This window comes from Mobula hypostoma, chromosome 8 (assembly GCF_963921235.1).
Source record: "Mobula hypostoma chromosome 8, sMobHyp1.1, whole genome shotgun sequence".
NCBI lineage: Eukaryota > Metazoa > Chordata > Chondrichthyes > Myliobatiformes > Myliobatidae > Mobula > Mobula hypostoma.
Genome location: NC_086104.1, coordinates 48,482,172 through 48,496,655, shown reverse-complemented (window position 1 = coordinate 48,496,655; position 14,484 = coordinate 48,482,172). Strand labels below are relative to the sequence as shown.

The window sequence follows — 14,484 nt, the reverse complement described above, 5'->3', positions numbered from 1 at the left end:
TAATAAGAAGCTTTTGACATCTCAATTAGTTCTTCAAAGGAGACTTTATTTAGTAACCTTGTATTAAACAGATATGGTTGAGGCAAGAAGTATTGATTTTCTTAAGCAATTTCACAAATTTTTCATGAAGACTAAACATAATACTGATGGGTTGTTGTAACTATAACAGTGAATCATTTTTAGCAGCTTCCTTTTGCAGACTAGTACAGGGAGAGCTGAGAGTAAATTGCAAGGCCAACCCCTGATTAAATGATCAGTTGAAGGTAGATTTAGGTCTCCCTATGCCTTTACTCCAATTTTATTATTTTGTAATTGGAGCTGAAAGTAAAATATTTGTATTTTCTTTGAATCAGCCTATATACATGTTTTTCTTTAATTCAGCAAGGGAAGGCAATTGGTTTTAGAGTCTCTGGTACCTCTGAAGAGCTGATGTGAGCCATGATGTGCATGGTCACCCAGGATTAGACTCTTGTGGTTGAGCCCTTGGTGTTCTTGATGGAAATGACCCTGTATCCACACTACACCACCGTGAGCACTTGCACTATTTCAAAATTTACGCGTAGTGATCAGATTTTAAATTCTGTGCAGCCTACAGAAACACAATACAGCTTGAAAAGAATAGTTAGTATTAGCTTTTATTGGAATTAATTTAATGCAATTCGACCAGCCGCAGTATGGGATAACCGTTTCCATCTAAGCACCAGATTGCCCGATTGGCTCAAAATCACACCGCCAGAATATAGATTTCAGGCTGTAAAGGTAGTAGAACCATATCTGAAATAAAAAGTTGTAGAAGAAGTGAAAGGAATTGCTTTGTGACCCATTTTGAGGCTGTCACCTTTGATAGTGTTGTTCGCTGGCGCCATCTTCTTCTGGACTTTATCCAAGTCATTGAAATAATAATCAAAATGAGAGATTCAGAGACATATCCTGATGGTGATGACTTTCACTTGACATAATGTGAAACCATGCTGATTACCCTAGTCTGTTTGTTATCTACCTACCCATACCACACGATTACCTCTAATTCTGTAAATTTTCATTTCTGATAATCACATGGTCCAACCCTTATACTAGTAAGCTCCAATGAGCTGTGTTCTTTATTTATTGAAGCTGACTCTTCTACATGAACTTAGTCATTCAACTATTTGGTCATACTGGCCTTGAAGATGTAGCTGTATTTGGGACATAGTTATTCTATAATATTAGTTAAACCCTCAAAATTATATTCCCCTCAACTCCATGGCAGGCAAGAGGATGTGAGTTGAGAGCTGGTGGGTAGGATGCCCTGAAATAAAATAAAATCCAAATCCAAGCTCTTTGCCTAAATGTCTTTTGCATTTTCATAGTGGCAGATTGTGTTCTGTGCACAGGTTCCCTTTCAGAGCAGAAGCATTGTGTTAACAGTTTTAAACTAGGCTCCATTAATAGATTAATTGATGCCCAATTTTATTCTTTTCTTATAAATTGGTAGCAAACTGAAGATGAAAGTGGATGGAGTATATATGGATTTCAGTAAGACATTTGATAAAGTTCCCCATGGGAGGCTCATTCAGAAAGTAATGAGGCATGAGATCCAAGGAGACTTTGCTTTGTGGATTCAGAATTGGCTTGCCCACTGAAGGCAAGGGGTGGTTGTAGATGGTTTGTATTCTGCATGGAGGTTGGTGACCAGTGGTGTTCAGCAGGATCTGTTCTGGGACCTCTCCTCTCTATGATTTTTATAAATGACCTGGATGAGGAAGTGGAAGGGTGGGTTAATAAGTTTGCTGATGACACAAAAGTTGGGGGTTTTGTGGATAACTTGGAGGCTTGTCAGAGGTTACAGTACAACATTGATAGGATGCAGAACTGGGCTGAGAAGTGGCAGATGGACTTCAACCCAGATAAGTGTAAAGTGGTTCATTTCGGTAGGTCAAATTTGAAGACAGATTACAATATTAATGCTAAGGTTCTTGGTGGTGTGGAGGATCAGTGAGATATTGTGTCCATAGGTTACGCAAAGCTGCTGCGCAGGTTGACAGGGTTGTTAAGAAGGCGTATGTTGTGTTGGCCTTCATCAACCATTGGATTGAGTTCAAAAGCTGGGAGGTAATGTTACAGCTATATAAGATCTTGGTCAGACCCAACTTGGAGTACTGTTTTCAGTTCTAGTCACATTCTAGGAAGAATGTGGATACTATAGAGAGATTGCAGAGGAGATTGACAAGGATGTTGCCTGGATTGGAGATTGTACCTTATGAGAATAGGTTGAGTGAACTTGACCTTTTCTTCTTGGAGTGACGGAGGATGAGAGGTGACCTGATAGAGGTGTATAAGATGATGAGAGGCATTGATCGTGTGGATAGTCAGAGGCTATTTCCCAGGACTGAAATGGCCAACATGAGGGGGGGCGTAGTTTTAAGGTGCTTGGAAGTAGGTACAAGCGGGATGTCAGAGGTACGTTTTTCACAAACAGTTTGGTGGGTGAGTGGAATGCACTGCCGGTGGTGGTGGTAGAGGCGGATGCAATATGGTCTTTTAAGAGACTCTTAGAAAGTTACATGGAGCTTAGAAAAATGGAGGGTTATACGGTAGGGAAATTCTAGGCAGTTTCTAGAGTAGGTTACATGGTTGGCACAACATTGTAGGCCGAAGGGCCTGTAATGTGCTGAAGATTTCTATGTTCTATGAAAGGTGATGCTTTCAGGAGGTAATTAAACTCAGCATGACACTAGAATGAAGCATAGGTTACTGAACTAGTAACCTGTAGGTCTAGACTAAATGGCTGGAGTTCAAATTCCTCTGTGCCAACATGGGTATTAAATTCAGTTATTTTAAAAATTGGTGCCCATGAAACTTCTGGATAGTTCAAAGTGCAAAGTACATTTATTATTGAAGTATGTATAGCATATACAACCTTCAGACTCATCTTCTTGCAGGCAGCTACAAAATAAACAATAGAATCCGCAGAAAAACCTCACACAACAAAGACCATCGAACTTCCAACGTGTGGAAAAAAGAACAAAGTTCAAAGTAAATTTATTATCAAAGTACATATATGTCACTGTATACATACAATCCTAAGATTCATTTTCTTGTGGGCATACTCAATAACTCAAATCACGTAATAGAATCAATGTAAGACTGCTCCAGTTTGCTGAACCTTTCAGGATACCACAAAAATGGCAGATCGTTCAGATAGTTCAAAAGCACAACTCCCAAAGGGAAAGTCCAGGATTGCAGTGATTGTAATCCAGGAAAAGTATCTTTAGTAAAATAGTTTGTAGTTTTGTTCGCTGCCCACTAAATGCCACCATATATCGCCAGTGCCACCTTGGGTGAATAAATTTATGAAGCTCAATGTAGTGTTTACTAATATATTTCAGGAAATATCTGCTCTTCTTACCCCATCCTATTCTAAGACTACAACATTGACTTTTATTCCACAGACAACAGGGAATGAATTAGACTTGGTACCTTGTTTATAAAATCATTTGATATAGAAATGAAATCTGTTATGCAAATACAGACTTAATGGCTTATGCCACACCAGGCTCATATCATATGGGCAAGTGTGTTAGCACATGCGTGTCGAACATCCCCTTGAACTAAGTAAAGGACACAGCCATGAAAGCAATTGTTGTTGATTTCACTCCCGCACTCCAGCTGATTTCAGCAGCAAGAATATAAGAAATAGGTGTAGGGTTAAGCCATACGGTGCTGTATTATGGCCAATCTGATCTTTCACCTCAACTCTTCTTTCTGACATCCCGGATATCAATTTCCCCTCTAAATTCCTGCAGCAGAGGTGAATGAAGATTTGCAAATGTCAGAGAAAACTATTCACCTCATCTCAGCCTTGTAGCTAACTCTTATCTGAACACTGTGACGAATGGCATTTGGCTCTTTTAGTGTTGAAGAAATCTTGCACTGTTTATTCTATTAAGCCTCACAATCGTCTTGCTTTTCTACAGCAAGAGGTATTTTTTAGCATGTCTCGAGTGATGGGGACAGGAGGTAGGTGAGATAGGGCAGGAGAGTGTCTGTGATGGGACAGGAGGGTGTCTGTGATGGGACAGGAGGGTGGGTGTGATGGGACAGGAGAGTGTCTGTGATGGGACAGGGCAGTGGCATTGTCTCTAGTGATGGGACAGAATGGTGTCTGTGATGGGACAGGATGGTGTCTGTGATGGGACAGGCGGGTGTCTGTGATGGGACAGGCGGGTGTCTGTGATGGGACAGGAGGGTGTCTGTGATGGGACAGGAGAGTGTCTGTGATGGGACAGGATGATGTCTGTAAACAACAGGAATTCTGCAGATGCTGGAAATTCAAGCAACACACATCAAAGTTGCTGGTGAACGCAGCAGGCCAGGCAGCATCTGTAGGAAGAGGTGCAGTCGACGTTTCAGGCCGAGACCCTTCGTCAGGACTAACTGAAGGAAGAATGAGTAAGGGATTTGAAAGTAGGAGGGGGAGGGGGAGATCCAAAATGATAGGAGAAGACAGGAGGGGGAGGGATAGAGCCAAGAGCTGGACAGGTGATAGGCAAAAGGGGATACGAGAGGATCATGGGACAGGAGGTCCGGGAAGAAAGACGGGGGGGGGGGAGAACCCAGAGGATGGGCAAGAGGTATATTCAGAGGGACAGAGGGAGAAAAAGGAGAGTGAGAGAAAGAATGTGTACATAAAAATAAATAACGGATGGGGTACGAGGGGGAGGTGGGGCCTTAGCGGAAGTTAGAGAAGTCGATGTTCATGCCATCAGGTTGGAGGCTACCCAGACGGAATATAAGGTGTTGTTCCTCCAACCTGAAATATGATGTCTGTGATGGGACAGGATGGTGACATGCCTCTAGTGATGGGACAGGAGGATGGGTGTGATGGGGTAGGAAGTTACATGACTCTAGTGATGGGACAGGAGGGTGACTGTGCAGTTTTTGGGGATGGTGTACTCTTCTGCTTATTTAGATTTTCTATGTGCTCCCGATGTTTTACTACTTTCAGTATTTAACTCAGAATCAGTATCTTTATTCAGCTGCTCCCAATCAGCACCCCTTAGGCTCTATCCTTTGATAATTTGCCCTCCCTCATTTAATGCCTCTCCGCAAGAACTGATTTTATCGTTACTAAGAACTATCGTAAAATGTAATGAATTGTGGTCACTTTTCCCAGAAGTGTTCACTCACTTAGAAACATAGAAAACCTACAGCACAATACAGGCCCTTCGGCCCATAAAGTTGTGCCTACCTTAGAAATTACTAGGCTTCCCATAGCCCTCTATTTTTCTAAGCTTTATGTACGTATCCAAAAGTCTCTTAAAAGACCCTATCGTATCCGCATCCACCACCGTTGCCGGCAGCCCATTCCACGCACTCACCACTCTCTGCGTAAAAAAACTTATCCCTGACATCTCCTCTGTACCTACTCCCCAGCACCTTAAACCTGTGTCCTCTTGTGGCAACCATTGCAGCCCTGGGAAAAAGCCTCTGACTATCCACACGATCAATGCCTCTCATCACCTTATACACCTCTGTCAGGTCACCTCTCATCTTCCATCGCTCCAAGGAGAAAAGGCTGAGTTTACTCAACCTGTTTTCATAAGGTGTGCTCCCCAATCCAGGCAACATTCTTGTAAATCTCCTCTGCACCCTTTCTATGGCTTCCACATCCTTCCTGTAGTGAGGCGACCAGAACTGAGCACAGTTCTCCAAGTGGGGTCTGACCAGGGTCCTATATAGCTGCAACATTATCTCTCTGCTCCTAAATTCAGTTCCACAATTAATGAAGGCCAATACACCATATGCCTTCTGAACCACAGAGTCAACCTGCGCAGCAGCTTTGAGCATCCTATGGACTCGAACCCCAAGATCCCTCTGATCCTCCACACTGCCAAGAGTCTTAACATTAATACTATATTCTGCCATCATATTTGACCTACTAAAATGAACCACCTCACACTTATCTGGGTTGAACTCCATCTGCCACTTCTCAGCCCAGTTTTGCATCCTATCAATGTCCCACTGTAACCTCTGACAGCCCTCCACACTATCCACAACATCTCTAACCTTTGTGTCAACAGTAAACTTACTAACCCATCCCTCCACTTCCTCATCCAGGTCATTTATAAAAATCATGAAGAGTAGGGGTCCCAGAACAGATCCCTGAGGCATACCACTGGTCACTGACCTCCATGCAGAATATGACCCATCTACAACCACTCTTTGCCTTCTGTGGGCAAGGCAGTTCTGGATCCGCATAGCAATGTCCCCTTGGATCCCATGCCTCCTTACTTTCTCAATAAGCCTTGCATGGGGTACCTTATCAAATGCCTTGCTGAAATCCATATACACTGCATCGACTGCTCTTCCTTCATCAATGTATTTAGTCACATCCTCAAAAAATTCTATCAGGCTCGTAAGGCACGACCTGCCCTTGACAAAGCCATGCTGATTATTCCTAATCATATTATACCTCTCCAAATGTTCATAAATCCTGCGTTTCAGGATCTTCTCCATCAACTTACCAACCACTGAAGTAAGACTCACTTATCAGGCTTGTCATCTGGTTTGGCTCATTTTCCAGAATCCTCTATTTTGACTCTCCATATACCGTTTCAAGAACTCCTCTTGGAGGCTCTGAAGAAATTCTGCCCCATCAAAGTCTCGTATATTCAGGATGTCCTAATCAATACCAGAGGAGTTGAAGTCCCAAACTATGACAACCCTATTTTTCTTGCACCTTTCCAAAATCTGTCTGCATAACTGTTCCTCCAGCTCTGGATGGCTTTGGGGGGGGGGGGCCTTATAGTATAGTTCCATCAGTGTAATTGAACTTTTATGACTTCAAGCTGCATCAGATTACCTCAGTGGATGAGCCTCCAGTATGTCCTTTGTGAATACTGCCGTGACATTCTCCTTTATCAGTAGTATAACCCCTCCACCTTTTTTACCCACTGTCTGTACTGTATGTAAAACAATGAAGCTCAGGAATGTTGAGCTGTCAGTCCTGTCCCTCACACATCCAGGCTCTAGGTTTATCCTCCTCATCCATCATTCTGCTAGCATTTAAAAACACACATTTCAGTCCCTTAGTCTCACCGTTATTAGCTTGTCCATTGCTTTCCTTCTTTTTCAGTCTTGTCATACGATCTTTCTTGCAGTTAGCCCTATCACTTGTTGCCCCATTGCTGTGGTTCCTATTCCCCGCCATACTATTTTAAACCCTCCTGAGTAGCATCAGCAAATCATCCAGCAAGGATGTTGTTTCCCTCCAGTTCAGATGCAAACCATCTTGTTTGTACAAGTCCCACCTGCCTGGAAAGGAGCCTGATGATCCATATATCTAGAGCCCTCCTTTCTAACCAGCTTCTTGACCATGTGATGAACTGCAATGTGCATCTATTTTTCACCTCACTAGCACGTGGCATGAGTAGTAATCCTGAGATTAGTTCTGGCAGTCCTGCTTTTACCTGGCTCCTTGAAGTCCCTTGCAGGACTTCATCCCTGTTCCAGCTTATGTCATTGGTACTTATATGGACTATGACCTTCCCTCTCAGAATGTCATGTACCCACTACGAGGAATTGAGACATTCTTGATCCTATCACTTGGGAGGTGACACCTCATCATGGAGTCTCAGCTGCAGTGACAGAAAGACCTACCTGCACCCCTTGCGATTCACTGTCCTATCATTATTGCTGTGTCTGACCTCTTTGCCTCAGAGCTGGACACATTGCCACTCACACAGCTGCTGGTGCTGGCCTCTGAAAGATCAAACCCCTCAACAGTATCCAAAGAGGTATACGGATTACTGAAGGGAATGGCCACAGGGAATCCTGCACTATCTGCTTACCTCCCTTACTGTTCATCAGGCTGTTACAGATTTCTTTGTCCTGTGACCATTACAATAGCTTGGACTGTTTGGTTTCTTAAAATATGAAGTATTGTTTCAGTTAGTCTTTCATTTTATCACAACCAAATAACAACAATTTAATTTGAAATATTTTAATTTCTGAACGTTCTGTAAGTTTTGCAATTTTCTCCCAGCCATTATTGTCATTTATGTTTGCTGTCGTACGTGATGTAGTAAACCAGCCTTGGTTAAGTTTTTCACTATTGTATTGTAGTTTCTCTTATTAGTTAAATTATGCTTCTTCATCACTGAACACCAGTGCATTGAAAATTCCTGACGGGTTTTGGGTGAGAGCAGATGGTAGACCCTTGGGGTAGCTGCTTTATGCTGGTACTGTAGTTGGTTAAGACACTGGATTAAGAGTCAGTAGCACACTTAAGCAAATTTATTCAAACATCTTCTTTGTTGCAATTTCAAATATATCTCCTGACTATAACTTACAGAGTGCATTGGTAAGCATCAGATAACTATTCAGTTGGGGAGAACAACTTAAGGACCATTGATTCCTGTTATGTTATTACAGGAGTAATTCACGCTATTCATTTAGGTACCTTGAGATGATTCACTATGTAGCTTGCTCTAAGTTCAATAAAAAATGAGGTTTTGTTGATCATCTTGTTAAGAACTATGTTTGCTAGCTCCCAATTTTCCTTTTCTGCTACATTTATTAAAAAACTACAATTTCCCCATCATTTCTTCCTCGAGAGACCGACGTGACATGGGCGTTGGTAACCAGCTATCTTTTGATATTTGCCCAAGATGCTTGTTTTGTGTTGCTGCCTGGACAGAGATTCTTAGTAATGGAAGCCATAGACTTAGTCAGCAGAGGTTACTGAATGCCAGCAGAGACTAATGAGTGCCCCAGTGATTGAAGTCTCTATATTAAACTGGTTCATAATACGACTGAGCTAAGTCCCCTGCAGTGATGATGCTCCAAATGGCAGAGTTGGAATAGTGTTGGGGAATTGAGTGGTTAATCACCCATTATGCAATTATGCTTCTAGTAGAAAGGCTGAAAGAAATGAGAGTCAAAGCAAATTGGAAAATGCATGGAATTTGTTATGAAAACATCATAAGTTTGAGGTGTTGGTTCACTTAAAGCTGCAAATCTCAGTCTTAGGACCTTCACGGTAATCAAATGCAGAAAGTCAGTCAAGGAACATGCACTCATTTTCTTCAACCTTCTGAGAATGTTTCAATCAAAATCCGCATTCTGGGTTTCTCTTATTAATGGCTTACAGATATATATTTATAACTTTAAATATAATATTTTCTATATTTTATCAACAAGCAGTTAGGGTAAAGCGTGGAGATCTTTTGAAGGGCAAGATATAACTGAAATTAGAGATGATCTTATAAATTGAATTGAACCAAAATATCAGAACATCTTTTGAAACAATGAACTTTGACATACTTGGTTACTGTTAACACTTGAGACGGGGGTCTGAGTGGTCCTGATAGAGTTGTTCAATTTTCCACAGACGTCTTAGAACCTCTTTGTAATGTTTTTAATTATTTGTTAGTGTTTCATGTGCTTTCAATTATAATTTTTTTCATTATCGATGCTAGTTTTTAGAACTTTCTGATTATTAGATGTAATAATCCAATGTAAGTAATGATTATAAGTAACATCAACAGCTAACCAATGATCAAAAATAGTTAAAAGTCCAGGGGTGGGTCCTGGGCCCTACTTACTACCAGGACTGCCCAGTCCCATTGAATACCTTTTGGGTGCAGAGCATCAACTTATCCAGTTGTTCCTCAAACAGAAACATTAAGTGTGTGTGGGCACGAACTTTGCAAGCCTACTCTTAGTCTGACAGAGGACAATCTCCCTCATGAAACCAAATGAGTTTTTTAGTACTTTCCCAGTAAATTCTTATGATATTGTAAAGAAAGTAGTGAAGGCAATTAAAATGCACAACTGCTGAGATAGCATCCCACATTGATGTACAGTATGTGCGAGAAGCTTATCCCTTTATCCCATCTCTCTTCCAGTTATTCTAAAATAACTGAAGCAACTTTAAAATAATAACATTCATATTTTTAAAATTACCACTTTCCACTTACACCCTTTTCCATTATTAACGCATATTCTTCAAGCTTGGGAAGCCAAGACTAAAATTTTGGATTTACATATTTATGCTCCTTAAGATTATATGCAAAATATCACGATTGAGAATTCCAGATCTATTAGACAGAGAAAAACATTTTTGCATCATGCCAAAATGAAGGAAGGAAATCAAGTACTGGTAAAATGTTAACAGGTTTTTTAAAGACATTTGTCACCCCCTGTAGAAAGCATTTACTGAAGATGATAAATAATTAAAATGCAAAATATTGCATTTCTGTTTGCATCATAGACCACCAGTTGGGTTAGATACAACCCAGCTGTATTCCATGCTGTTATAACTCTGCTACCACAGGACTTGGCAGCACAAATATTCATGTTTTAGTAAGTAAGTTTATGAAAGCTCAGTTGCTGTAGATTTAAAGAAGTAAAAGTGATTAAATATGACATTGAACAGATGGAGACTATCCACTTGCCTGATGTATCTGGCTCTAATTATATTATCGTTGGTTTCGCCTGCCTTGGAGGTGGTGTTTCCAGGGGCTGATTTACAGTCATTTATAAAACACCTGTTTGGGAAAACTATCTGCCGATAGCCAATTTAAAGCAAAAAAAAAATCACAGATGTGCTTTCTTTGTGTCAGCACACTGTAAATATAAGTTAAAAGAGGAGATGGGTGAGGAAATGGTAAACATTTGTCTAGTCCTCCCCATCCTCACAGAATCATGTAAAATCATGGGTTTTACATGATTTCAGGAGCAATTTTGCTTTATTCTAATGGAATTAATTTTAAATGCAACTTTCAAGCTGAGATTTGACATTGGGGTAAGTATGTGTGCATGGACTCTCTATTCAGTGTTGATGGAAACATTATTTTTGACTGATGTGTATCTGTTTTTGAAGGTTTTGCTCGTGTTGGATTCCAGAACACAAGAAACTTTCATTTTAAAAGTAAGCAACTTGCAAATATTTTAATTCATTGCATCTTTGTGGCTGAATTCTAAAACTGTGGGTCTTACTTAATTCTCTGTGCATTCTCAATAAATCCTTCTTCAAGATCTTAACCTTCACTTCACTACCACCTTTTCCCAAAAACAATTCGAGTCTTAATTATCCTGCCGTAATGATGAAAGCATGTGAGGAATTGCACCGGTGCCTGCTTAAGCTGTTGGTTAATGACAACCTCTTTGCCCAGTGACGTCCAATGTTGAAGCCAGAATGTTTGCAACTTTGCCATCCTATAGTCACTTGTTCCCTTAATAGCCCAGATGAGAACAGATGGACAATCCCGTAGATGGTCTTGCTGTTTGATTTATGTCAAGGCCCACTCCAAATAATAAAGAAGCTAATGGAATGCCGGCCTGGAGTGGGCATAGTGCTGCAGCAATAGGAAGTAATGGTTAGGCTATACATGAAGTTCCGTGAACAATTCTGAGCACTATTCTTTAGGAAGAATACATTGGCCTGAAAAATTGTGCAGGATAGACTTGTCAGAATGATATATGCAGTCCAAAAGATAAACTGTGAGGAGAGATTACAAAATATAGAGTTGCGTTCTTGGTAATTTGGACGATCAAGAAGTGACTTAATCAGAACTTCTCAGGATCAGAAGGATAATGCAGAAGGCAGAAAGAATAAAAACGGCTTGGTTTGGAAAAACTCTTCTGGTTGGGGAGTGTTGGACATGGGGAGGAGGTGCAGATGGTAATCATGGCCGTAGTCTCTGAAATCTAGACCGACTAATTGTGGAAATGAAATATAGAAGAGCTTCTTCTGGAAAAGTATGGGAAAATTATGAAAACTGTAATTGATGCCAGATAATTTATTAAATATTAAATCTGAGAGTGATAGATTTCTGTTAGCCAACAGTACTAAGGAATAAGGGGCAAAGGTGAATTTGAGTAATTGATCAACTGAAAATTTTATTACATGGTGGAATATAATTGAGACATAAAATGGCCTACTCCTGATCCTATGAATTTAATGCATAATCCAGATTGAATTTCATTACAGAAATTGTCTATTAAAATCTAGCTTATCTCCTCAGATGGTCATAACGATCTCACAGCATTACTCTGAAGAGCATGGGAGTTGTCCCAGCGAACTGTCCAATATTTACTTTCCATCTAAGGTCACTGGAACACATTACAAGGTGATTTCTGTGGACCTTGCTCAGTGCAAATTGGATCCCATACTTCTAGGCATTATAAAAGTGAAATGCAGTACTTCACAGATAGTTCATTACCTATAATACACTTTAGAACAGCTGCTGGTTGTGTAAGATGCTATATAACCATTGTCTTAGTTTTGTATAACTTACATATATTCTTTTAAAACCATAAGTTCCATTTTGTTATGTCTTACTTTGAAAGTTGAGAAGAATTTGTATACTAAACATTAGAGGTTTAGAATAAAAATTTTAAATATTACACATTTAATGTTTCTCATGCTTATTTGACAGGGAATTGGTATGAAATTTCAGATAATTGAAATGTGCATCATTTTTGTGTGGGTGGAGGAAGATGAAAGTGAGGCCTGGTGAAAGTATTATTCTTTCACCTGTAGAACATGTCTAAATACAGCTCGGCAGATGGGATAGAAGCTTTGTCTCTGTCTCTCTTCTTAACAGCTGTTATCCTAAGTGAAATTAGCCTGGACAGACTCAACTCATTCCCAGCAGCACAAATCTCCCCATAATTCATCACTAATTGACATTAACTGGGCAATCTCACACTAAGATGCTATAAGGATGGCTGTTTTGAGCAGTGGAAATATACATATGAGGTAGGGAGTATTCTTTTGAATTTGTATGTTTCTGCAGCAAACTCTTCAACCTGAACTGTGAAGGGTAAAGCTGAAAGAAAAATCATCTTCCTCTGTTCATTCTTGATCTTGGTAACATATAGATATCGATTTAATTTTGGAATAAACTTCCAATTTGGCAGCAAAACATATATATAATAATTTGCTTCTGTTATAATAGATCAATTTTAACAAGAATATTGTAGCATCTTAGTCAAAATAGTTCTTTGTTTTGAGATTTAATTGATTAAGTATTTGCAATTGTTGTAGATTTCCAGCATGCTTTGGACCTGCTTTTCTCTGCTCTTGGTTACCTTTGTCCCTGTACATACAGATTTTGTTGCATTTACACCCGGTATCCCGTGGTTTGCATTTCCCAAAGATGTTGATTTGATTTTACTCGCACTGCATTTCAATCAGCAGAGCTGCCATGTTGGGAGTTACACCAGCTGCAGATTTTCTGGAGATAGGGCACTGCATAGCCTTGGCATGTTCCCTGGCTTTTACTAGAGAGCTCATCTGGTGAGAGTAGGGCGTGAAAAAAAGACTGTGGCATGATATGCAATCAACTTGGCTGGTGGCCTTGGCTGGCCAAAATAAAAATTCTTTTAAATTTTTAACAGAAATTGCACAGAACTTGAAGTAATTCAGATATTTGCATAGATAATAACAGAACTGGCCTAAAACAAACATTGTGTGCTGCTGCAATGTAAAGTCCAAAAATCTTGCTTAAGGTGGAAGAGTCAGAAGCTAATGAAACCATTTCCTTTGAAATTTCCATCATAGTTCGATCATAAACACAGGGAGGCCTGACCATTGATTAATAGGTGGCTGGAATTTTGACTCAGTTACATATTCTTGATATCTGATTGTCAATAAACTCAAATATTTGCAATCAGCAATCCATAGTTTAGGATTATAAGATTTGACTTAGTTGAGATCACCTATCTGTTAGCAGACAAGATAGTTAATTGGGACTTAGCTGCAGAATATGTGACAGGATCCTCTGTTAGCTAGCACATTATAGAATGAGAAAGATTATTCAATTGTATTTTGCAGATATCCGTAAAATGTTTACAAATTCTGGGTTATATATCCAAGAGTTTGAGTTGAAACTATTTTAAGTTAGAAGTATTTTTTCTTTGACAACCAAGAGAAAATCGTCAGATGCTGGAAATCAAAATAATACACACAAAATGGTGGAGGAACTCAGCAGGTCAGGCAGCATTAATGGAAAAGAGTAAACAGTCGAGGTTTCAAGGCGAAAACCTTCATCAGGACCCCTGTTTTTTTTTCTTTGATTTTATTAAGGAAAACTAAATATTTGTTCTCCTTTTAAAATGGCAGGCAAGTTCTAGTATTAATTCACTGTTACATCTGACAACAAGAAAAAATGGGAATTGGGGGAATTAATTTCCAATGGCTGGAATCGTACTGAGCTCAGAGGAAGGTACTTGAAGGTTAAACATGTCATCTCAGGATATCACTACAACACTTCCTTAAGATGGTTGTAGGCCCAACCATGTCAGCTGTTTCATCAATCACTTTTCAACTTTCAGGAGCAGAAGTGGGGATGTTTCTGAAATTGCATAATGTTCAATTTCATTTGCAAATTCTCAGATAATGAGATTTTACAAGTTTCCATGAAGCAACACCCGAACAGCATTCATGTTGGAGCTATCATACACAGCACCCATGGGCGAAACATGGATCAGTGG

At 39.9% G+C, this 14,484-nt stretch overlaps 1 protein-coding gene across 2 annotated transcripts in view; it reads left to right on the top strand.

The window, feature by feature from the left end:
• rps6kc1 (ribosomal protein S6 kinase polypeptide 1) overlaps positions 1-14,484 on the top strand; it is a 176,498-nt gene that overhangs the window by 112,125 nt on the left and 49,889 nt on the right. For both annotated transcript variants that reach the window (XM_063055798.1, XM_063055797.1), the window contains one exon: positions 10,868-10,915. In XM_063055798.1, the coding sequence (XP_062911868.1) occupies positions 10,868-10,915 (48 nt within the window). The remainder of the gene's footprint in view (positions 1-10,867; positions 10,916-14,484) is intronic.